This window comes from Punica granatum, chromosome 1, assembly GCF_007655135.1.
Source record: "Punica granatum isolate Tunisia-2019 chromosome 1, ASM765513v2, whole genome shotgun sequence".
Lineage (NCBI taxonomy): Eukaryota > Viridiplantae > Streptophyta > Magnoliopsida > Myrtales > Lythraceae > Punica > Punica granatum.
This window is the reverse complement of record NC_045127.1, coordinates 3,456,990-3,480,867: the sequence shown is the minus strand read 5'-3', so window position 1 is coordinate 3,480,867 and position 23,878 is coordinate 3,456,990. Positions and strand designations below refer to the sequence as shown.

Genomic DNA, 23,878 nt, shown 5'->3' with positions numbered 1-23,878 from the left:
TTGTGATGCTTTACTGTCATCAAAAGTGTATAATTTTCAAACATAGATAGTTTTTTACAATAACTTTAATAATAATCAATATATAAATTATTATTACACATACTACTATGATAGACAAAAAATGATGAAAAATTTTCTCGATCGGAAGCAGCGCGCAAACTTCGAGCGCTAGTAGAGAAATTATTCCAGGTCCCATTACAGGACTTGTAGCGTGTGGGGGATTTTTACCCGCTCGCCTCCCTCCATTTAAAAAAAATTATTTTTCACTTTCTTTTTCAATTTTTCTCTCTTTTTTTAAAAGTTTTCATAGCCTATCCGAATATTCGTAATCCGGTTGATTTGTTCTGACATATGATTCAAGCGTTACGTCGAATCTTTTTTTTATGTTTATATTTTTAAATTAGACCGATACTTACCAATTGATTTGTTATGACATATGATTCAATCATTTATAGTTGGATCGCTTATTTCTATAGAAAAAATATATGTTTTTTAGAATTTTTACCTTTTTAAATTTCCTATCTATGTTCTTAAATCCGACCCAAATGCGATATCACATAATCCGATGGATTTGTTAGGACATATGATTCAATCATTATAGTTCCATCACTTATATCTATAGAAAAATATATGTTTTTTAAAAAAATATATATTTTAAACTTCTGAGTCTTTCTAAAATTTCTTCATTTTTTTTTTCAAATGCGACCCGAGTAAGATATCAGGCAATATGGTCGACTTGTTAAACAAAATGATTGTTATAATAAGAGCACCTATTTTCAAAAATATATTTTTCCCCCATTTTTATTTTGAAAAAAATCATATTAAAATTACTATATATACTCGCAATATTTTTTGCAAATTGTAGGTAGAAAGTATGGAACATTCTCCTTCTCCCATGTGTCCTTTTCTTGTTTTAATTTTCTTCTTTTGTCATGTGTCTTAAATGGTGATGGTGTAATATGGTTGACCGGTTACGTCAAATGATTTGATCACTATGATTAGAAGCAAACTTATGGACGCAAACCTCTAGCATTCATAAGTAAATATAACGTCATATTTTTCACCCATATGTTATACAAGCTTTTCTCATATTTTTTTTCCAATGCAAATAAGGTATTAGGTAATTCGATAGACCCTTTATACCAAATAATCATATCGTATAGTCGGACCAATTATTTCCAAGAAAAAAAAATCCTAAACTTTTGTTTAGAAAATTCAAAAAAATTCCATACTAGATATACAAATTAGGACATATGGTTTTTTTTTTCAAATTTTAGATCATGAGTGAAAAATTATTTCCATCTCCTAGACGTCTTTGCCTTTTGCTTTAATTTCCTTTTTTATCTAGAATTTTTAAATTTGGCCCAACAATGTAGCAATGTAGCCCGATTAACCCATCAAGTCAAAAGATTTGATCATCATGATAAGAACAATTATTTCTAAAAAATTAATTTTTGTCTTTTTTATCTAGATATAATTATCCTTATTACATGCAAGTTCTTCCATTTTTTGTTACGAGTACTATATATAAAAATAATTCACAGATGGAAGCGAACATTTAACGTTCTAATATCACATCATGTTCACAAATAAATATGATGGCCACAAGCTTTTCTATATTTTTCCTTCATCATTATATCATTTTACACTATGCATTTTATTTTATTTTTCTCTATCTATTTTACATTTTTCTAAGGAGTTATACTTATACCCTATACTTTCTTTTCTTTTTTTACAAATTTTCATTCATAAATACAAACTTCTTCTTCTATATTGTATCGTTCATAAGGAAGTATAATACTTTTTAAATTATAAGCAATATTTTTTTCCTTTATCCATATGAAAAAACCCATAAACATTATCTATTGGTTTGAGGTATCATAATCATATAAGAAAATGCAAGTATAATAAATATTAATTTCTTAATATTACATATGCCTAACAATTATTTTAGGGAACTTTTATACCCACGGCAAAGTGCGGGCACGTAGCCTAGTTATAAACGAATACTCATAAGGAAAAAAAGAGCCTGTAATTATATAAGCATTTTAAGATATTAATTGCTGAACGCAACGCCATGGTAGAATTGAGAAACCTTTAGAAACATAAATAAGGTTTTCGTATTTATATATATATATCCGCTCACTTGACACTTGAGGAATCTAATTTGTGGGCTAACCCCACTCAGCTAGGTTAAAGTTAAACCTTAGGTTCGGCAAATGCATCATATGACGCAAACATTCAATAAGAACTGATATGCAATAATAATCACCTGGCATTTATGAATTTAAAAGTCGATAATATTCAAAAGGTGAAAGTTAAAACTACGTATATGTGAAGAAAAAAAATCATTTATCATGCATTGTCATATTTAACTGTGCGAAGTGTTTGATGGTATTACTTTCTTTACGTAAATCTGGAATACTCGATTGAAAACATACTCACAAGCTGTTTTATGCATATATGTACATTATGGTACTTGAATTCTCGGGATCGAATACAACCATATCCATTAGGGACTTCGTTTCGCATAGGATATTTGTTTGTTGAGGCCAAGGGAAGCTTTTAGCTTAAAACTAGGATGCTTACATAAATTTGGGATTGATCCAAAGCTTATAAGAAACATCATTGGACACACACTTTCTTGTAAGATCCTCAACTAGCTAGCTAGGAATAATAGTATTCCGAACTCCGCCAAATGTTTGATGAACTAAGTAGGAAACCTCATCATTCAAACCACGAAAGTCATCAAAGATCACCCGACAATCCCTCCAGATCATTCCACGTGTCACCCTACTAAACAAACATGCTCAACTTTTTCTATTTTCTTAACCCTAATATTTTAAAATCCAATAACTATCACTTAATTAAAAATTTTATTCTTCCCCGATAAAATCACAAAAAATTTAATTTTAAATTTAATTCAACACATTACATAATCATTTGTCCTTTTCCACAATCAAAATTAAAGTTATTTTTAACTTTGAAACCAAACGCATTTTATATGTCCCACTTAATTCAAATTTAAAAAGGACCAATCACAATTCTTTCTTAACGAAATTTGAATGTGAAACCTTATTTCCGAAGGGGAGGCACGAATTATCTATACCAATTCATATCGGTCCCTGCTTCCCCTTTGACCCCATCATTACTTGAACAACTTCAGAGTACAAATTTAAGCTTCATATATGCCCCATGCAAAGCAACCTCAAAGAAGCCAGAGGAGTTACTTCCAAATGGAAATCCTCCGGAGGAAGTACAGTTCCAGTTATGGGTTCTCATTCCCAAGCACCCCGGTAAAGGAACGCGACTCCGAGGCCGAGTTCGAGTTTGGCTCTCTCACACCCGATTCTCCCTTAAGCGACATGAGCAAGAACTCCCCGGCTGATCATCTGTTCTATAACGGGAGGCTCTTGCCTCATTACTTCCCTTGCCAAACACCAAACACATTGCTGATGATCGGAAGTTCCCGACCAATGCCGAGTCGAACAAGCAGTGTTAGCAGCAAGGACTCTTATTCATCGTCACTTATGTCTTCCCGAAGCAACAGCGGGAATAGTAGTCGGAGCAGCAACTGCAGCAGTGCGAGGACCAGCTACTCGAGCGACAGTTCCGAGAGGAAGCTGTCGTTCCAGAACAAGCTAGCCTCGACGAGGACTCAAAGCACGAGAGAGAGGCGTAGTAAGGGTTGCTGCAATAAGGATACCGTGGCCCAGCTTTACGGGTCACAGAGGTGGCAGTTCATGGCCCCAATGCCGGTTCTAAGTCGCGAGACTTCCACGAGAAGAAAGAAGTCTGAGGAAATGATCATAAAAGAAGAGTCGAGTAAACCGAAGAAGGAGAAGAGCAGAGCTCCGCATCGAAGGTTTTGCAGGAAATTTTTCGAGTCGTTCTTGTCGACGTGCAGGCGGTGCCATGCCATGGAAGCTCAAGTGAAAGATGAGACGACGATGGCTTATGAGGGCACATGAAAGAATGATATATACATGATTAATTAATTCATCATGACTCTTTAGCTAATTAATCATCATCATAAATTTTCCCATTTTGTCTTTTGTTTTCATTTGGATATATCCGGTTTTGTAACTTGCAAGATCGTGAATTTTTCTTTTTTTTTTTTTTTTATCTTTTTATCTACTAAAATTTTAAGTTTTTTACCTCAATATATTTCTAAAAACATGATACACCGAAAAAAAAATCTAAAAATATGTGTCGCTTACTCTTAATAACATATAACTTACTTAATATTAAGTTAATTTACTGCGGGTAACTTACTTGTATATATGGTGCAATCGCTACTTAGACCTTCCCGGAAATGTGTCCTTGAGTCCACTCATCCTTCCGGGACCAAGTGCAACGACAAGATGGGTGCCGAAAATCAGACTCATGACCATGACGTGCGTAGAGATTTATTAGTTGGTAGCAATAATTTAAAAAGAATTTTGGGAAGAAACGTATACTGTTTTAAGTTTTTACAAACATGAACTTCTGAGAATCTCAAGTAAAATCTTGAATTACTAGGATTGAAAAGTAATAAATTTAGTCATGCAGCCAAAAACAGTAATAAATTTAGTACGTAAGAACAAATAAAGTTCATTATTACCAATGAAATATATATACTTCTTAAAAATAAGCTAATGATACCCATATATAAGCTGCAGTTAAACAATAATTTAGGCCGCAATCTAAGGGCCTATTTTGGTTTGAAAGTTAACTTTAACTCAACACACTACACAATAAAAATATACATTTCTCAAGTCAAAAATTTTAACTTTAACTTTATTTCAACACACTACACAACAAAAATACACGTTTCCCAAGTCAAATTTTTAATCCCAACTCATTTGTCCTTTTTCACAATCAAAATCAAAGTTACTTTAACTCTATTTAAGATTACCCATTATGATGACAAAAAGTTCAATAAATTTTGAGTGACTTACAGAGGTAAAGTTAATGTTAATCACAATAATTATGAACACAATTATGACCTAATGACCTGATTTAGATCCATTGAAAAGCAATCAATTTGCATGCATTTTACCTCCTTTTTCTTTTTCTCTAAAGCACAATCAATCAACTAAACCTACAGAAAACATCTGATTGAAACTAAACTGAGGCACGAACTGGAATTAATTTCGGATAATAAGCTGTTAACATCTTGTAGTCTAAAAGAACAGGATTAACCAACTACTTAGTATTTTCTTGGCTTGGAAATTCTGAGAAAATAACACGGGAAGAAACTAATTAGATGATCAATCCTTAAGTTCGATGAGTTGATGGTACAGAAGAGAAGGATAACGAAAACAACGAGAAAAACAGACACAGAAGAAAGAAAAAACGACAGTAGCGACATTTTTTTTTTCCCTACATACAAACTATCACCTTTTACGGTTCCTAAAGCATCTAACAAGCTTCTCTAGTTGTTCGTTTCGATTGCATGGAGAGTTCTCACTCCAAGAAAGGCTCCATATCGGAGTAAACCCCGGGCTCTGAGCCTCGGTATTCCACCGGCTGCTGATCCACTGAGGCCGAGGAAGACGAATTGGTCATCCTTGCAGGTAATGTGAAGCTCCTCTTGAACTTGTTCTCCATCTTCCTGGCACTCTCTGAGTGGCTGTCCAGGCTCAGGAACTCGTTCGGGTTAGCAGGGCCCACGTCATTTGGGCTCTTCCCATCGAGGAAGAGAGGGTGTGGGTGGTTTGGATGATGCTCGGGCTTGTTCCCTAGACCCTCGGGGTTGAATAGGAGCTTGGCCTCGTCGGCTCGGCCTGTCAAGGCATTGAAGAAGGAAAGACCGTTGGGCCACTTGATGTCGTTCTCGTGCTGCTCTCCCATCATTTCTTCCATCCGGGCTTCGTTCGAGTGGTGGGGTAGAATGAACATGTGGGGTTCGTCCTTTGATTGAGAGTATGCGAGACGATTCTGAAAGTTGGGGTTCGAGAGCATGGAAGCTGGGGGTCCAGGGAGTGGCCTCTGCGCCCAATTGAACAGGGCTGCAGGAGGCGGGCGGCTCGGGATGGTGGGGGTTTTCATGGGAATTGAAGAGGATGAAGTATTTCTGTTAGAGGAGAAGAGCTGAGAGAGGTAGAATCCCGACTGGTAACCGAGAGACTCAAAGGTGTGCCTCATCCTAAGCACGAAATGGAGGTCCTCCGGGATCTGGTTACAAAGAATTGGTGATGAAGCAAATAAAGCAGCTTCAGATTTTCAGATGTTTTTAGATGAGTTGACAATGTAGTCATAAATGACGAAGAAAGATCAAATAATCGGAAAGGATAACTCACAATCTTGCAGGAGCCTAACTGGAGAAGTCCATGCCCAGCTTGAATTACGGCAATAGTCTGGTCGAAAGAGACAACGATGTTCATACCAGAAAGGGTAAAAACTTAATACCAGAGCAAGAAAGTCGGCTGTAGAATGTTCTAACCTGAATTCCTGACTCAAACTGATCAGTCCATTCAGGAGGAAGCTGCAATCGATTAGACAATGCAAAATAGCCTCATAAGTATAGCGGGAGTCCTCAGGAATCAAATCATATTTTTTGACCAGAAAATGTCCCAAATAAAATTGACAGTTAGATGAGCAAGAAGGGCAGAACCGCAGAAGTAGAATGTAATGCCACAACCTACCTCTTTCCTAAAACTAAATTAGCCTATCATGTTCATTTCACTTTCACAAAATGAACCGGGAAAATCGTCACAAAAGATCTCATCGAAGATAATATGAGATCAGCTCAGACAATACGTACAGCATCGAAAGAACTCTGCCAGTAGTTGGAGATGTTCGGCTCACACTCAGAAGGTTCCTTGAAGACCCACTTGTGGCACTTATCCGAGGCCACCTTCCCCATCAACCTGTCCCAGGAGATCAAAAGATCATGTCAAGTTGACAAAAATAGAATCGAAAGTTTCCTCCATTCCAAACTCCTATCAATAAGTTTTCCGACGCATTGTAGAGAAATTTTCCACAGGGATAGAGAAGAAACCAAAAGACCGACCCAACGAAAAACACCTACCCAGTACCCACCCTTCTCCATAATTATACAACTGAATGGACATCTTGCTGAAGGCTTTCCTGACGGGATCCTCTCCCCCATCAATCTCCTCCAAACAGTCTGCAACTCTTCCTCGGCAAAACCCATCTTCCCACATCAACATCCTTCCCACAGAAATCATGAAAAATGGAAGACATATCAATCAATTACCCACAAAAAAGAAAATCAACAACCCGGATTGAAATGATTAAAACCCTCAATCCTAAATTACTTGCAGAGATAAAGGCCTAAACTTTTTTTGTATTCATCGGGTGCAAAAACCCTCTTTTTTTTTTTGGCAGTAATTTACTGGGAAGCAAATGCAGCGAGCCGCAATTATTAATTTCGTGTTCAGCTGTATATTCAGTTTGTGTGCGTAATAAATACTCACAAGCTTCCGTTGTCGTCCCCGACCTTGCAGCCATTGCCGCCTCTAACCCTCCTGCAATAAATGGACCATCACCCATTTGAGGAAACATCCCCCCGAAGAAACGAAAAGAAACAAGACGGACCTCGGAGCAGAACATCACAAATTTACAGCAGAACCGCATCTTGGTTTTTACAATGCAAAGAAAAGAGCAAGGTATAAATCACGAAAAAGGGAGTCGCAGTGTGAGCGACACCGCTAATAAAACAGCTCAGCTATACATACATGAACGTTGAAAAATCATACAGTGGGGCAAGAAAAGTATGAACTGTAGCAGGAAATCAACTGAAGGAATGAGACAGAGGGGGAGGGAGACAGAACAAGAAGAATGAAGGAAGGAAGGAAGGAAGGAAGGAATGATACGGGCGAGGACGGATGGTCCAGAAAACAGAGTAAGTCCAGTCAGAGTTGAGACAGACGCTTCTGAGGGCCTCATGAAGGGCCATCATCCCAACTGCTTCTTTGCTCCTATCTGTTCCTCCTGAGCCCACCATCCTCTCTCTCTCTTCCCTTCCCTTCCCTTCCCTTCCCTTCTCTCTCTAACTAAGCTCCCACCCTTTTCCCTTTTCTCCCCCCTTTCTTGCTCTGTTTCACTGCCCTTCCGCCGTCCCTTCTACCACCGGTCCACCACCGCTGCTGCTCTCTTCGACAAATGGGGGTCTTAAATGAGCGCCGGAGGATGAGGTTAGATGGGTTTAGACCCTCTGGGGGCTTCACTAATCTAAACGCAAGCTAGCAAGCTCCTCCTCCCTCCCTCCCTTTTTGTTTTGTCCTTTCTCTTCCGATTACTGTTTGTTGTTTCTTTTTGGTTTGTCAATTGTCGCAAGTAATCAGGGCGCATCCGCTGGTAGTAGTAGCACCTGCCGTAACCGTAAGTAATATTTTTGAGAGCTCAAAAGGAAAAAGGAAAAAAAAAAAGTGATTCATTTTTTTCCATATATGTTAGCGTCCGGAAGCTCAACTTACCCGACTAATTCAGTTTGTGTCAAATTAATTCGATGCCAAATAAATACTCTTTTCTAATTAAATATTTTATCTATTTACTTGATTTGAATCCGCGACCCACTCGGATTTGAGAGAGAGAAAGGAGCCGGAGGAGAGAGCTGAGCAGAGGAAAGGGCGGGGATAGAGAGGGGATTTTCTTTTTTTTCGCAAGAGTATATTTTACCAGAAAAACCAGTGGGGACAGCTTTTCTTTTTTTTATTTTTTTCCTTTTACCTTTTGCTATTTTCCAAAAAAATTACAACAGTGAACTGTGAGGCAGAAAAGCCAAAAAAAGAGGAAGATATAGCCCACAAATATAAAGTCATACCCAAGATCACAAGAAACATTGTAATTTCAATTATTCCATATTATTATTATAAAAAAAATGTAATGCACTGACACACGTTATCGCCATATAATCAAAAAATTATATATTTAATATTCAGTGAAACTATTCGTGGTCTTTTTCTTTTATTTTTTTGTTGATATATGTGTCCATTTATTTATTATTACGATTTATATTTCCTTGTACCGTATCACGAGTTTTCTTTGCAATCGAAAAAGTTTATTCTATATTATTAATTATTTTTGGATTGTCTAGGTTCAGGGTTAATTGCATTTTATTAGGTATGTGCCAGTTTGTGATTGGCCCCAAGAAGTGATTGTTTGCACGTGAATTATTGACTTAATTGTGAATAGTGTACAGAACGTATAATCACTGTTTTGAAACAACATACGACATGTTGATCTAAGGTAATTCAACTCATGCCCCATGACAAGGTGAGGTCCGCTGCCGTGGGTCCGACCTCCAACCTCTATAACAGCATGACAAATTATTGGATTCGAGACGACAAATTATTGGATTTGAGACCACGATAAAAATATGCAAAGGGCATATTAGATCTTAGATTTTCAAAATATTCGGTGGTTCTAGATAATCACCTCTTACATGGTGGGCGAAAGCAATTGTCACCGAAAAAAAGGATTAATTTTTATCTCTCGCTAGATTTTTTTCTTAATTTTTTTAATCACAATTACTTGCTAGCTTTGAAATAATGAAATTAATATTACATTTTTTTGCATGTACCGTATTTAAAAGTCTAATGAATCCGACTAATTCAATTTGAATCGGATCAATCTCATAAAGTAAATATTTTACCGCGTGGATTTTTTTCGATTGATTGTTACATTTTTATCGATATTAAAAGGGGAAACTACTTATTGAATGTAACAAAGAGTCATCAACCACTTCCTTTCCCTTTAAAAAAGGATAGGAGTATAGAGAAAATTATGGAAACTTTTGTACGGTAAAAAATGAAAGGCTTATTTGGCATTCCTTGTCTAATAGTCCCGTGGTCCCTCACCAAAATGAAATGTAATTCTTTATTTCTCAAAAAAAAGGGATCTTTTAATTATACATTTACCACCACAATTTCCATACTAGCATAAACATATTTGATAAATTACATCGGTGGTCCAAAAAGTTTTATAAATATTTTAATATGATACAAAAAGTTTTTTTTGCTATTTAATTATACAAAATGTTTCAAAATTATTTTAGTATAGTACAAACCGTAATCTCGCCATTAACGTCGTCAAGCCGTCCGTTACAATACTGTAAATTTTGCACCATCATGTAACTTACGTAAAACATTTTGTATTATTAAGTTACAACTTCAAAACATTTTGCATCATCATGTAACGTCCCACAAAAATCGATTTTGCACTATCAGCGTCAGATTGACGGCTTCAATGGCGAGATGACAGTTTGTACTATACTAAAACAATTTTGAAACATTTTGTACCATCAAGTAGCAAAAAAAAATTTTGTACCATATTGAAATATTTGTAAAATTTTTGGACCACCAGTGCAATTTACTCTAAACATATTACGTGTACATGGATGAATTCAGAATTTAGATCAAGAAGGTGAGCACGTTGAACAGGAGAATGTTAGAAAATTATTGTGCTAGATCAAGCAAAAATTGTATTGTCAAGTTCATCTTTGATTATGATTTTGCTATCTCATTTTACGCACGAATTCTTGTAAAAATTTAATATAGCGAGAAGAAAAAATGTTATAAAAAAAAAAAGAAGAAGAAAGAAAACATGAACATTGGAGATGTAACTAGGAAGTTTGATTTTTGAATGAAGGAAACCTTAAACTATAACATTGCGTTTGATTTCAGAGTTAAAGTTTTGAATTTGTAATTTTGATTTTGATTGTGGAAAAAGACAAAAAAATGTAGGGACTGTGGACCCCACTAATTTTGTTGTGTAGTATATTGGGTAGTGTATGAGATTGTACATTGAATAATATATGGGACCCACCAATTTGACTTTAGAAAAATATGTTTTGTTGTGTAGTGTATTGAGTTAAAGTTAAAGTTAAAATTTTAAATCGCGACTCCGAAACCAAACGAAGCGTAAGGAACTTCGATATCCCCTCTCCTTCACCGAAAACTAGACAAGTTTTCTCGTGATATTTATATACGGTAATGTCAGACTATCTATCGTAAACACTTAACAATATAAATAACTTTCAATATAAATATATCAATACTATTAAACAACTAATCAGAGTTGTCCGACTTCTCAGTCTGCATTCGGGGTGACCATATCGAGCATTATATAAACACAAATCGATGGGAATAACTGAGAGAATTGGGTTGGCAAAAAGAATCTTTACTGGTCAAAAGTGATAAGGGGACTCTGAGGATTAGATTTGAGTAAATATTTTAAAGCCATATGATAATGTTCTCGTGTCAGTTGTAAGGACAAGCTTTGAGTAGTTAATATGGTAAATTTTATTTTATTGTCCCCTTTACATTGTGCGGGTCCAATGTGTTAAAAATAAAAATGACAATAAAGAGGACACCATCAGGAATAATTAGGTGCAATCAAATTTTTATGCTTTTGATTATGTATTGTATGGCCTATGTGGCATAATAAAATGTCGAGATTGCCCTTTAACATGGTCGAATCAAGAAATACTCTTTCTTCTCATGGCCCAACATCTTCACTCTTCATCTAATTTGTCCCTCCAATTTGAATGGTCCGAAGAATAGTTCTCGTAGCTTTGGTTGACATCGAATTTGACGGGTTAGGAGTTTAGATCAAACATTTGGTGGATTCATTGGGATTTCTAATTGCAATAAAACCACCACTTGAAAGTACATATTAAGAGATTTATTGAATTTTACGAAATAATTTTAAGACAATAAACTTAGATAAAACAAAATTGTTTCGCTCTATTGGGACCTTGATTAAAACAATTGCTTCTGAGCAGAAGCTTAAACCTTGTTTGGTCCATTCCAACTACATATATATATTTTTAATTGGGTTGTGATAATAAGTGGAAATTATAATGATTGTGTTGTTGAATTATGAAAAAAAAATAATGAATAATTAAGAAAAAATAATGATTGTGTTGTTGAATTGTGAAAAAAATTAATAATTGATAATTTAGTATTAAAAATTGAATTGAATGGTAAGAAAAAAGAAAAAATAATAATTGTGTTGTTGAATTAAAGATAAATGAAGTTAAAACGGAGTCGAGTTAAAAAAATTACTAATTTGCCAAACGGAGTAGCTTGAGAGGTAGATCTTATCTTTTACTTGAGTGCACTCGTAAATAATTCAAACTTAAGTTCAAGCAACTAGGGGTGTGTGAGTCCGGGTGTATTTTTTTTTTCTCACGATATTCAGACCCTATTTTGTAGGAGATAGGTTCCAAAATATTGGAACCGGATCGTACCATGTTGAAATCTGAAACCAGAACTTCTCGGGAACTTGAATTATACTACAGGTTTCGGGTACCTTGTTGGACCTGTAATTTTTTTTTCTCTTTAAGCGCAATAAATGAAATAAATAACTAAAACCGAAAAGATCTCATTTACAATTGCGCAAAACAAATAAATGATAAATTAATTAGATCGCATCCATCCACACAAAACTAAATGATTATGTAACTCTCATTAGGATTATATAATAAACAAAGAAAATATGCAAACTAAAAAGTTATGTAACTATTTAGTAAAAAAATGATGATGTAGCTCTTCTTAGTAGACAAATAAACTCTCCTTAAAATTTTGTAGCTACTACATCGTACATAGAGAATTATGTAAATGTAAAATATTTTTTTTGAAAAAATATAGGTCTCGAGTACCGGTTCAGTGGGTGCATTGTATGTTGAAATAGAAACTGAAACATATTTTCACCGGTTCCTTAAATTATTACCGGGATCCTACCATATTTTCAATTGGAGTTTTCCGAACTCTTCTTAGTAGACAAATCAAATAAGCTATCCTTAAAATTTTGTAACTACTACATCGCACATAGAAAATTATGTAAATATAAATTATTTTTTTTGAAAAAATATAGGTCCCGAGTACTGGTTTAGTGGGTACATTGTATGTTGGAATCAAATCTGGACACCTATTTTCACCGGTTCCTTAAATTATTACCGGGACCCTACCCTATTTTCAATTGGAGTTTTCCAAACTCTACCATAACAAGTAGGTTACCGATTCCGGGTATTTTCCGGTATCCATGCACACTCCGATAAACAGCTGTCATGATCCAATTTTGAGAACTATGTAGCTCAATTTGCGTCTGCGATGATACACAACTGGTTTAGTACCAAATTGCAAACCGTTTACTTTTAATCATTCACGAGGGATCACCCAAACATGTCTTAGATCACGATGGAATCAGTAATTCTTATTCTGTACAATAATATGTTCTCGTTCCTTGAGGGAATTAAATTTCATCTAAGACTGTAATGGAAATTTGTTTTAAACAATGCGTTTTTTTTAAAAAAAAATATATATATATATATATATATATACAGCAAACAACAGAAGGTGGCACACGAAAAAATTTCCCAAGCTGAAGTCATCCTATTTACCGACATGTCCACAGTTGTCTTTTTAACATAACACCCACTAAAAGCAGCCAGAAAAAAAATAACAAAAAAAAATAAGTTAATTAACCGATTAATCCTTCAGGCAAATAAATAAATAAATAAAAACAGGTTTAAAAATTAAAACTAAGGGAGGAAGGAGATTATGGTGTCACGTGCGCACGTGACATGGCAGTGAGTCGGTGCATCGTTCCTCATCATAAAAATGCCGAAGCGCACGAATTGCGGGGCGCTATGTCTCCCCCTACATTCGACGTCTCGCCGTTTCACCCACGCGCATCTCTGGCGAAGAGGGACAGTGGCGGGCCCCGCGGCAAGAGCCGCGAGCACCAATTGGCGCGTGAGGCACACGGGAGAGGGCGAGGGTGGTGGAGATGGGAGCAGAAATGTGGGGAAGCATCTAATCTAAATTAGACTTACCTGGGCTTCCCTCCGCATTGACCGCCCCAGGCCTCGCTCCAACTCCACGACCGTATCTTTTGTGGGACCCACTCCCAAATCCACACCTCCCTTCCCCTCACACTCTTACTTAAGAACAGTCATCGCCCCTCCTCCTACCCGCCTCCTAACTCTCCTGACTCGGTTGGACAATCAGAGACACTCTCACCGCATTACGAAACTTTTCTCGGCATCAACTCGCTCGTGCTAACCCATCGCCTTTACTTATTAAGTCGATGATAACCTCGAGTATTCTCCGATCATCACACTAAGGATTTAGACATGAGTCATTCTCGAGATAACTTCTCTCATCTTAGATTAATATACATTCTATGAGAAAATGATTGTCCTATAGTAATCGGCAGTCAGTGCGTCCTCGTACGTATGAGACGCAACACGTGAGAGCGGAGGTGACAGGTCGAAGAAGAATAAGGCCCTCGAAACTCGCATACACTACCAATTCCAATACTTTGCCGAGGAATATGATATTAGAATGAATTTACCTCCAAAAACTAAACTAGTTTTTACGAAGTTCTTCATTCCTTACGCGGATGCCTCCCTAGCAGAAATATTTGCCGCTTTTTAGTTGGTCCGGCAGAAATATATCATCAATCAATTGACACATTAGTATTTATTATACTATTACATAATATTATTTCGCTAATAGGGTCTATTTTTTCTTTGGTCATGTAGGGGGAATGAATCTATTTGGCTTGTCCATTTCTATAAATGGGACAAAAGAATAACATTATTTTTCAACGAAGATTTCCGTTGGTTCTGTGCATGGATTTTGAAATGAAATTTGATTTTCTCTTTCAGCTCGCTGTGAGCAGTCTTTTCACACTTTCCGCCAGAAACGTTTTCCACAGTCCCCATCAAACGAGTGATATATGATCATAAGATTTATTAAATCACATGATTATACAATAGAGTTAAAAGAAAGCTTAAATCGCTTGTATACATATCATTAAAATTAAAATATACACCTGGTAACATGATAAATGTGCGTTGTATGTTTGGACGCTCATAGTCATGCTCTTATCAATTAAAATTTTGTGATCAGATCTTGACTCCTAACTCTTTCTTTCTTTACTTTTATTTTTTTATTTTTTTATTTTTTTTGAATTATGAGATCGATAGTCCCAACCCTTTTTAAATGAGCCTATTGCGAGACGGTCTGTCCTATTGCGAAATAAGATTAATTAATGCCACATACAATATTAACAATAGCAATTTCAAACTTCATTTTCCAATGAAACCACTATAAAATGCATTGGGAAAAAAAAATGGAAGAAAAGCCTAGAAAATTGCAGCCCCTTGATTTTCTTTAATCTACCCCGAGACGCAGCTCCCCTAAAGAGATAAATACGTAATATCATCTCAAAACTTACAACATCGTGATGTGATCATATAATAATAATTCGAGCAAAAAATGCGATCATATAATAATATGAGATGTCATATATATAACGTACGTATCTAGTTCTAGAGGATCTGACATGTTAAATGCAGCTGATAATTAAGAGAACTAATTTTCCTTTGATTATTAGTGGAAATGACGGTCGTTTATTTACGACGTGATATGCTCCGAAGGATCCCTTGAATGCTTCTTTCTATTATTTATGTCGAGTATCTTATACATAATCCTCGTTATTTTTCGAGAGGGAAAAACACTCTTATTTGTTATTCTTATTCTACAAAAAATATATAGCAAGTTGCATTATTATGTATTTTGGATAACAAAATAACTAATACGTAAACATCACAAGAGTTGGCGTGGAAGATTATTTTGTTTGTATGTGTTAGTTAATTACCTGATTATTCCAATTTCTTTTTTTAAGAATAAAAATTATCAAATTTTCTGTGGATTAAATGTTGCAAGCGTGGGACTAATTAATTTGTGTCGCATTGGAAAGGATGACGTTTTGATTTCCGCATTCTATACATCATTAACTCCTCCATTTAATTAATTTCTTCGATAGTATTTAAATATGGTATGCACAGCCTCTGATTAAATAACTCCATAATTATTTTAATTATTAATATATTTATATTTATACAAATGTTTAATTAATAAAATTTATACCTTCAAACTTCAGTGGATAAGGATGGCCAAGAAAAAAAAACTTCAATGGACAAGCATTTTTTTTAATGAAGAAAACCAGATGAATATTCTGGATAAGTACTAATAACAGATGGATAATTAAGGAGGCTATTAATCACTTTCATTTTTCTCATTGATTGTATTTTTTCAAATTTCGACAGAATATCGAATTCTTTTACTTGTAAGCACAGTTACCTTAGATTATTAGCCAGTAGATTATTCAGTGGACTAAATTATATTAATATTAATCATCAAATGTGAAGAGTAAACCAATAAATTATTTGATCGATGATTTTTTCTTCTTTTTTCTGTTGAATTATTTATATCTTAATTTTTTTTTCTGCAACACGAGGAAATATTCTCAATTTAGTGCTGGAATCTAATATGTACCCAAACGTGGAAGAACAATTTCACCTTTGTTAGGAATTATAATCTCACATAAAAAAAATAAAAAAATAACCATGAATTTATATGAAATTTGGATATCAACACTTATAAATTTAAACTTTTAACTGAATATAAATCCAAATTTACATAAACCCAATAGAAATTCAATAATTTTCTCCACCTCCAAAAGTCACTTTATTTTTCTTCTTTCTTCTTTTTTCCGTTCTTTGTCTCATCAATCACTAAGTTAAATTTCTTTCTTCTCCCCTTCCAAGAAGCAGAACCTTTGAATTTGTTTCACAATTATGGGGTTTCGGAGCTGACCAAGGAACTCATTTTAAACAAAAGCTCCTCACTCTCCGAGATGTTTCCTTGACATGTTGAAGTTGACGTACAACCTACACGCTACGTGCCACGAGGCTCAAGAGTTATGAGTCGATCGATTAACATTCACTTGCCGAATCTATACAAGAAATTTCCTTGTTATATGCACCAATCCGTTGAGAATTTTCGTGTATATGAGATCGTACGTCAAAGCCTTATCATAAAACGAAACTTCTCTTCAACAACAACGCGACCTTTTGCACTCTCCGAGTTCGATTTGGCCAGTACACTTTTACCTCGATCAAGTATTTTCGATGAGGCAATATTTTGGCTTTTTCTCCTACATCCGTCGTTATGTTATTTGAATTGAAGTTGGAGAAACATCCATTTCTATGGACCGATCAAATTTTAATTAAGTCAATCTGTAGAAGTTGCTTCGTCAATGGCATGTTACTGTTTCGCATTAAATGCGTTTTCAATAAGTGGTTGGTCATGATGGAAAACATAGAGAGAAATCTTTGCATGGGAAAATTGATGGGTCTCACAAAGATTTTGCATTTGTGTTCATAGATTATGTCCTGATCACGTATAAAATATATATTCTAAACTGAACGTATCTTATGTTAGACCACGCGTAGCGTGGGAATGGAAATATTTCCAAACAACATATCCGGCGAGGTGGGTATGGAAATGACCTACATGATTCGACCCTTCTGTAGTTTGAAATGCAGTACAGCTCGAGCAAATCTGAAATACGCACAGCAGTTGTTGATGGCAAGTTTTCATGGACAACAGTCGATTGTTGTTATGCACAAGATATTCACGATTAGACTTTACTGTATTAAAATGACTAACATTGAGAGAGAGAGAGAGAGAGAGAGAGAGAGTTCCACTTTTATTTACCTAATAATTTGGAGGAAAGCAACCCATCTCAATCGATTCAATGATTCGACATTTGTTCTCCTTAAAAATAAGATATCGAATTCGAATTTTAGTGAACCGGGGTACTCACGAGAGCAATAATACGTCCTTCATAGACAATGGACGTACGTTGATATTTATACATTATCATAAAAATATTCGTTACCTTATTCAATAGGATTCTCGATATATCGCACGGATACTGTATCTTCTTAAATTAGGAAAGATACTCGGGCTCCACACTGATCCAGGCAAGCCGTGTGCTTCGGCGGGTCCTCGCCGGGCTCCACTGAGCCCGGTGAAGCTTTGCCCTTTAGTGGGCTCTAGAGGTCCTCATGGCCATCAACTGTCGGGTCGAAAACCCGGTCCCTAACAGGAGGAAAGCAATGTGCGTGAGACCAATCAACCTAATTTTAACTATTCAACGATTCAAACAAACCCAATCGAAAACAATATGAATTTCAAAGTGCAACAAAATTTAGCCCAACAGTGAGAATTTCACTGTTTCTCCAAGTTCCTGAGGTCTTCTACCTCTCACTCGTCTGTCTTGACTTCCTCGTTCTCTAAGAAAGTCTAAGATGCATTGTCTTTGGTGGATCAGATGAAAGGCCGGGTTTATATAACGAAACTTCACAATTTTCCATTGCTTCTCTCTCTCGTCGTAGTCAATTTTTTTTAAAAATAATTTTCGATCCTTTTTTAAAAGTTTTTAGGGTAGCTATCGAAAATAGGTCGTTTTCCAAGTGAAATACTTCTCTAGAAGTTCAAAGGTCGTAGCTTCTATTTCATCCATTAGTGAACATTATACATATCTGTCTTACACTCTTCAGTTAAAGTATGTATTTCCAATTTCTATAAGCAAGATGTCAATATAATGAGGAAACATTTATTACATTTTTATTCGTAAGGACTCGAATAAAAATGTAATAAGAGGTCCTTTTTTTTTTTTGGGATAAGCAACAAAATTCAATAAGAGGTCTTTTTAATCCTACAATGTGATACATTCCTAAGTTTCGTCTCGACTTATGTAATATATATCTATATATATATATATATATATCGTATATAAAATGTCTATCGTGATTTTCACGGACATCGCATATACTGATTTGATTAATTAGATACATCACATCTTCCAACATCGAAATCGATCTCAAACTTTACGAAACACAGAGGCCAATCTCAAGATGATTGAACACCTCCAAATTCGTGGAATTGTAAATTTCAGCAGAGCAGAATGCTCGATGAAGAATCCTAAGCCTAAATTTCATAGTGACGCTCGGGATTCTGAAATTCGAATTGAAAAAGTGAAAAAGGAAGAGCCTTGAACCTATCCTAAAACATGAGTTGTGTACTTTCTCGGCTTAATTTCGATTAAGATAAACCGCATGTGTGTTCTTATCGGTTCAAGTACCAGCTAGTAGTAACAATACTTTTGACACGCACATAAGGTTTTGAAACAACAATTAAGTTACAAACCTACTATTCACAGAAGAGTCTTAAATTGCACTTCGAGAAGAATCGAGCCGGGCATTTCTTCCATTTCCAGGTTACGGATTACTTTCAGACGTTGAAATAGGATATCTCTCCCATATTTACATTCATACTACACAATAGTAAAGTCTGGGAATCATCCTACATTTCAAACAACATGGCAAATCCATGAACATACGTTCTTTCCCGTTTCTTATTCCTCCCGCCTTCTTGATAATTACCTCATTTTCCTCATACAGGTTTAATTGAATCTACGCATCTTCTGCATCGCTGATGCTCGGGTGAGTATCGATATAGAACTCTGTGTAGAAGTCAGCTTCGTCGACAATTCGGCCCCTGCTTTTAACGAACAAAACAGGGCTTTGTCCTTTGTCAAAGAAAAACAAACAGAACCCAACACGGATCAGAATTGGCGGAGAACAAGAAAAAAATGAATACCTTTCTAGAACAAACTTCCCTTCCTTGTACTTCTGGTTCTTTTCATGCGCTGCCTCCTGAAAACAACAACAGGCAGTCGCATACACCTTTGTAAGAAGAGCAAGATAAATTGCTGCAAATCTCTCACAACTTGGTCTCCATTTAATTTAAATAAACTGTTCAAACTAGCGAAAACAGGTCTCCTAACTATGTTCATATGGCCAGGTACTTGGGTCAAACATCTATCACCCCATCAGCAACATCATAGAGAAATAAATTTTCAATGAAGTATTAGAACATGGGAGAAATATTTTGTATGTATAGTTTCAAACTCAAATCTCGAATATATGCAAGGGAGAGATGGAGAGATTACATATTTCCAGCCCAGGATTTGTCCGCAACAGCAACAGAAGACATCCCCAACAGTATGAAGCCCGGATAGCATCACCCTCTCTTCCAAAGTTCCTAATGTAATATTCACCCTACAGCAGATTTCAAATCTTATTAAACATAAATCAGTTCTGCTAATTTAAACAAACTTCAGGCCGTTATTAAGGACCAGGTATGATGCGCTTCTCAAGCAGAACTTGAATATTTCATTGAAAGTGATTCTCTCTCCCCCTCTCCTTTTCTCTTTTCCTGATCACACGCGAAATAGGCCAAATGCTCCGACGGAATATTCAGTGTGTGATCATGCGCTCAGAACTCTGGATATAACAAGAGCTTTGGTTCACTCAATTAAACTCTTGCAAACTGAAAACTGTATAAAGAAGATTAAATGCAAAATATTAACACCTTCTCTGATTAATGGATGCATACACATTACGTCCTTCAGATTAGTTTTAACTACAAGGAGTCTATTTTCTGGGTTGAATGCAGCTCTCTAATAGCAAAACCCTTTGAAGCTGATCATAGTATGACAATCGTCCTTCAACGAGCTACATTATATCTAGTGGCTTGAGTAGCAAATCACCGAATCATCAACCAAACTTACAAAAATAGTAAACAGTTAGTACACTTACGCCTTATTGAAGAGGTATGCTTTCCCTCGGCGACAGTGAAATGCCTGGCCAGATCACGAAGAAGACAAATTGCATCAGAAGCATACACATGATTCCCTGCGAAGACCATATCTCATAGTTTCACCAAGCTTATCAAGACGACACGAAATGTATTCCATTAAGGCGGTCACAGTCCTTGGTGTCCAAGGGCGAGGGCCGCAATTAGGACATCTCCACTCACTGATACCTACCGAACCTGTTTGTGTTAAGCTTCATGGACATATATATATATATATATATATATATATATATACCTATATATATTATATACACACAAAAAAATTCCTCCCCAGACCTTAACTGTGCAGTCGGGGGCAATTTCCTCCAAAAATGGCCATCAACACCGACAACTATGGTTGTGGATAACAAATCCATTGGTACAGCAAGCTCATAGACGAACACACACCGACCACTACAAGTAGTAGTATTGAAATATTGAAATACTTTTCAAGCACATCAATGTAAAGATATGGGTTATGGGTGAAGACTGCGCCTTCGGCTTCGCCAAAGAGCTGTTCACATTACAAGACCTGCTCTTTGCACAGATCAGATTACATAGGGCTTAACCAAGAACATTTCCAGCAATCAAATTCATGATAAAAACCTACAGGGCAAGGACAATTTCGTTACATCCGCTGAATTACGACCAAAGCTGACGAATTAACGGTCCGAGAAACCGAACATAGCGAGTGAAAATGACGAGGTACGGAGAAAAGGCAGAAAATTACACGCGAGACGACGTCGTCGGCGAGGGCTAAGTGGGTTTTGCAGAACTTGCACCGGTAAGATCGGCCCTCCAGCTCCACCACGAATATCCTTCCCATCTCCACTTCACTTCCCTCCCCACGAGCTTCACCGGAAGCTCAGAGCGCTCTCTAATGGCAGAAACGGAGCTGCAAAAAGGTCAAGCAGAGAATTTCCCCCACCGACCTTCGCACGGTAGCCACGACAGAGAAGATAAGAGCTCGGAGTGCGACAGCGAGCTGCAGCTCTCAGCCCATCAGCTTCATGGACGGGAGTGGCACGTGGACAATTAAATTTTTTTTAAAAAAAAGGTAAATTGATCATTGGGCCGAAAAAGCCATTATCTGCTTCAGTCTGGGCATCTAGGCCCAAACTACTTTGTGCTCACTGGGCCAGCAAAGTAATGACCCCGGACCGACGGGGACAATAATAGGAAGCTATGTCGATAAAACATGACGGAAAAAACAAATGCACCTTCCATTCCGATTAATGTTGAATCGAAAAGTACTTATGCGTTCTCATATGATGCAATTGACACTATTAAGCAACAGTTTTCTGCATTCAATTCGTGAGAAGATGTCTTTAGAATGATATTTGACCGAATATTCTAATCAAAGACTTCCTCATGGAGGTTAATACACCAGATATCTCATGATATCATTCGTTTATCAAATATATCCCTTAATTTAAGAATTACCGAAAAAGGCAAATGGTTGACATAAGTTCCAAATCTATCCGGACGTTAATTTATCCGTCAATATTTAACGATGTTGTTGACGTGGAATGCAAGTGAGCGCATTCTTGCCAATGCGGCCCTTTACCGATGATAGATTTGAGAAAAAATTAAAATCATGGGATAAGTTTGGAACCTACTTACGTTTTATTAACGGATAAATTGACGGCGATATATATTTGAAACAATATGTAAATCATGGGGTCTTTTGATAATTTTTAAAACATGTGATAGATTTGAAAAAATGACAAAACCTTAAATATATGGTGTAATAACTCCTTCGTAATACGAAGTCATATTAAGTACTCACACATGTGGTCTAGGAGGATGGATATGATTATTTAGAAGAAATATCTTTGACACATAAAAATGTCGTAGTGTCGAGTTATAGACCATGCAGATCGAAATTAAGAAATTCAAGAGGGGATTCTCTTTTCATGTTATTTCAAGAAAGTCAATCTTCTGGGCAAAAAAAAAAAAAAAAAAAAAAAGAGGATTTCAAGAAAGTTAATAAATTTAGTAAAGAGCGAAGACAATTCGAAAATGAAATTGGCGAGAAATTGAATCCAAATCTCTTGATTTGGAAGCTGCATGACATGAATAAACGACGCCCTTATCTTTAGAATCTTCGGACATAATGATACTTCGTCTGATGTGATTATTTAAATGTCTGCAGCCCACAATATGCTTGTTGAAAGATTAAAATATGAAATGCAAATCCGCGGAAGATCTATGTATTTTGTTAAAGTCCCATGCGGTGCCTCGAGCAGAAAAAGAAACAGCAATAATGTTATCCAAAAGCCCCACGTGGCAAGGCACCAGAAGGTCTTGCCCCTCCGGAAACCCGCGTGTCACCTTATCCAAACCCACGACCACCGTAGCGGGGCGCCGGCCGCTGCCTGTCCTCTTCAAACAACGTCACGAGCCCCACCCCAAACCCTACCCCACACGTCGCAGCGACTGAGGTGCCGTAGGTGATTCCACGTGACATCACCATACGTGTCGCCTCCTCAGTGGGTGACAGTCAATTAACCGCGAGGGGGCATTTGAAAAAGCAAGAGCGGACGATATCGAGCGTGTGGGGTCCACGGCGGATAGTTGAAGTCTCTGTGTGGGCCCGGCTAGAGAAAAGCGGCCGCCGCGCCTCCACCCGTTTCGTGGAGGTGTTCACACGTGGACCATCTCCTGCCGCTGTCCCGCAAGAAACATTGTTTTCTAAATTGTTTTACTTAATTACCTAAAAATGTACTATTTTTATTTTTTTCTTAAATATAATATAATTTTAAAAAATAGCGAAGGCCTGACTTTTATATTTTTTTTCCTCAATGTAGCATGATCTTTTGAGAGTATCATATAAATGCACGACCTTTTACACTTTTTCCTAAATATAATACAATATTTAAGTTTAGTTGCGCATTTAATATAATGTAAATTATTCAGTCATATTGTAATGGTAACAGCTAACATAGAGCTAACGTTGCCATATGAAAAAATAAGATTAGACAAATAGACCACACATGATTGAACGATAACGACTAACATAGAGATAACGGTGCCAAGTGCCACTAGTTTAATCATGTTGTGTCACATTACATCGCTAACTCCCGCCAGCTATTATCTTTACATTTAATGGAATAATTAATGTCGTGCTAAAATCGTAGCTCAACCTAAAGGTATTGCATTTTATATTTTTTTAAATATCATGATTTATTTAGGAAAAAAGCTCAAAGGTTGTGCATTTATATATTATCCTGAAAAAAATATTATACTTAGAAAAAATGCAAAAGTCGTATCTATTTGTGTTATTATCTAAAAGTCATGCTATATTAGAAAAAAAAGAGAGTAAATGTCATACTTTTTTATATTATTAACCCATATTTTTATTT

The 23,878-nt window shown here is 36.2% G+C and overlaps 3 protein-coding genes across 4 annotated transcripts; 1 reads left to right on the top strand and 2 right to left on the bottom strand.

The window, feature by feature from the left end:
- Positions 1–3,138: 3,138 nt before the first annotated feature.
- LOC116192764 lies at positions 3,139–4,108 on the top strand. Its single transcript, XM_031521399.1, has one exon. It carries the CDS (start codon positions 3,189–3,191, stop codon positions 3,969–3,971), a length of 783 nt encoding a protein of 260 aa, XP_031377259.1. The 5' UTR covers positions 3,139–3,188; the 3' UTR covers positions 3,972–4,108.
- A 1,106-nt stretch (positions 4,109–5,214) lies between these two features.
- On the bottom strand, positions 5,215–8,235 carry LOC116192956 (protein RICE SALT SENSITIVE 3-like). 2 transcript variants are annotated; one of them, XM_031521669.1, is made up of 7 exons: positions 7,824–8,235; positions 7,425–7,475; positions 7,027–7,158; positions 6,749–6,854; positions 6,428–6,469; positions 6,285–6,341; positions 5,215–6,159 (listed from the first exon to the last, which is right to left on the bottom strand). In XM_031521669.1, the coding sequence occupies exons 1-7, from the start codon at positions 7,952–7,954 to the stop codon at positions 5,449–5,451; spliced, it is 1,230 nt and encodes a 409-aa protein (XP_031377529.1). In that variant the 5' UTR covers positions 7,955–8,235; the 3' UTR covers positions 5,215–5,448. The 2 variants fall into 2 exon arrangements, with proteins under 2 accessions (XP_031377529.1, XP_031377530.1); XM_031521670.1 differs by having other exon boundaries at positions 7,686–7,968.
- Positions 8,236–19,028: 10,793 nt separating this feature from the next.
- Positions 19,029–21,521, bottom strand: LOC116192994 (protein yippee-like At5g53940). The gene is made up of 5 exons (XM_031521712.1): positions 21,244–21,521; positions 20,477–20,520; positions 19,828–19,936; positions 19,476–19,531; positions 19,029–19,373 (listed from the first exon to the last, which is right to left on the bottom strand). Exons 1-5 carry the CDS (start codon positions 21,337–21,339, stop codon positions 19,289–19,291), a joined length of 390 nt encoding a protein of 129 aa, XP_031377572.1. The 5' UTR covers positions 21,340–21,521; the 3' UTR covers positions 19,029–19,288.
- Between the last annotated feature and the right edge of the window lie 2,357 nt (positions 21,522–23,878).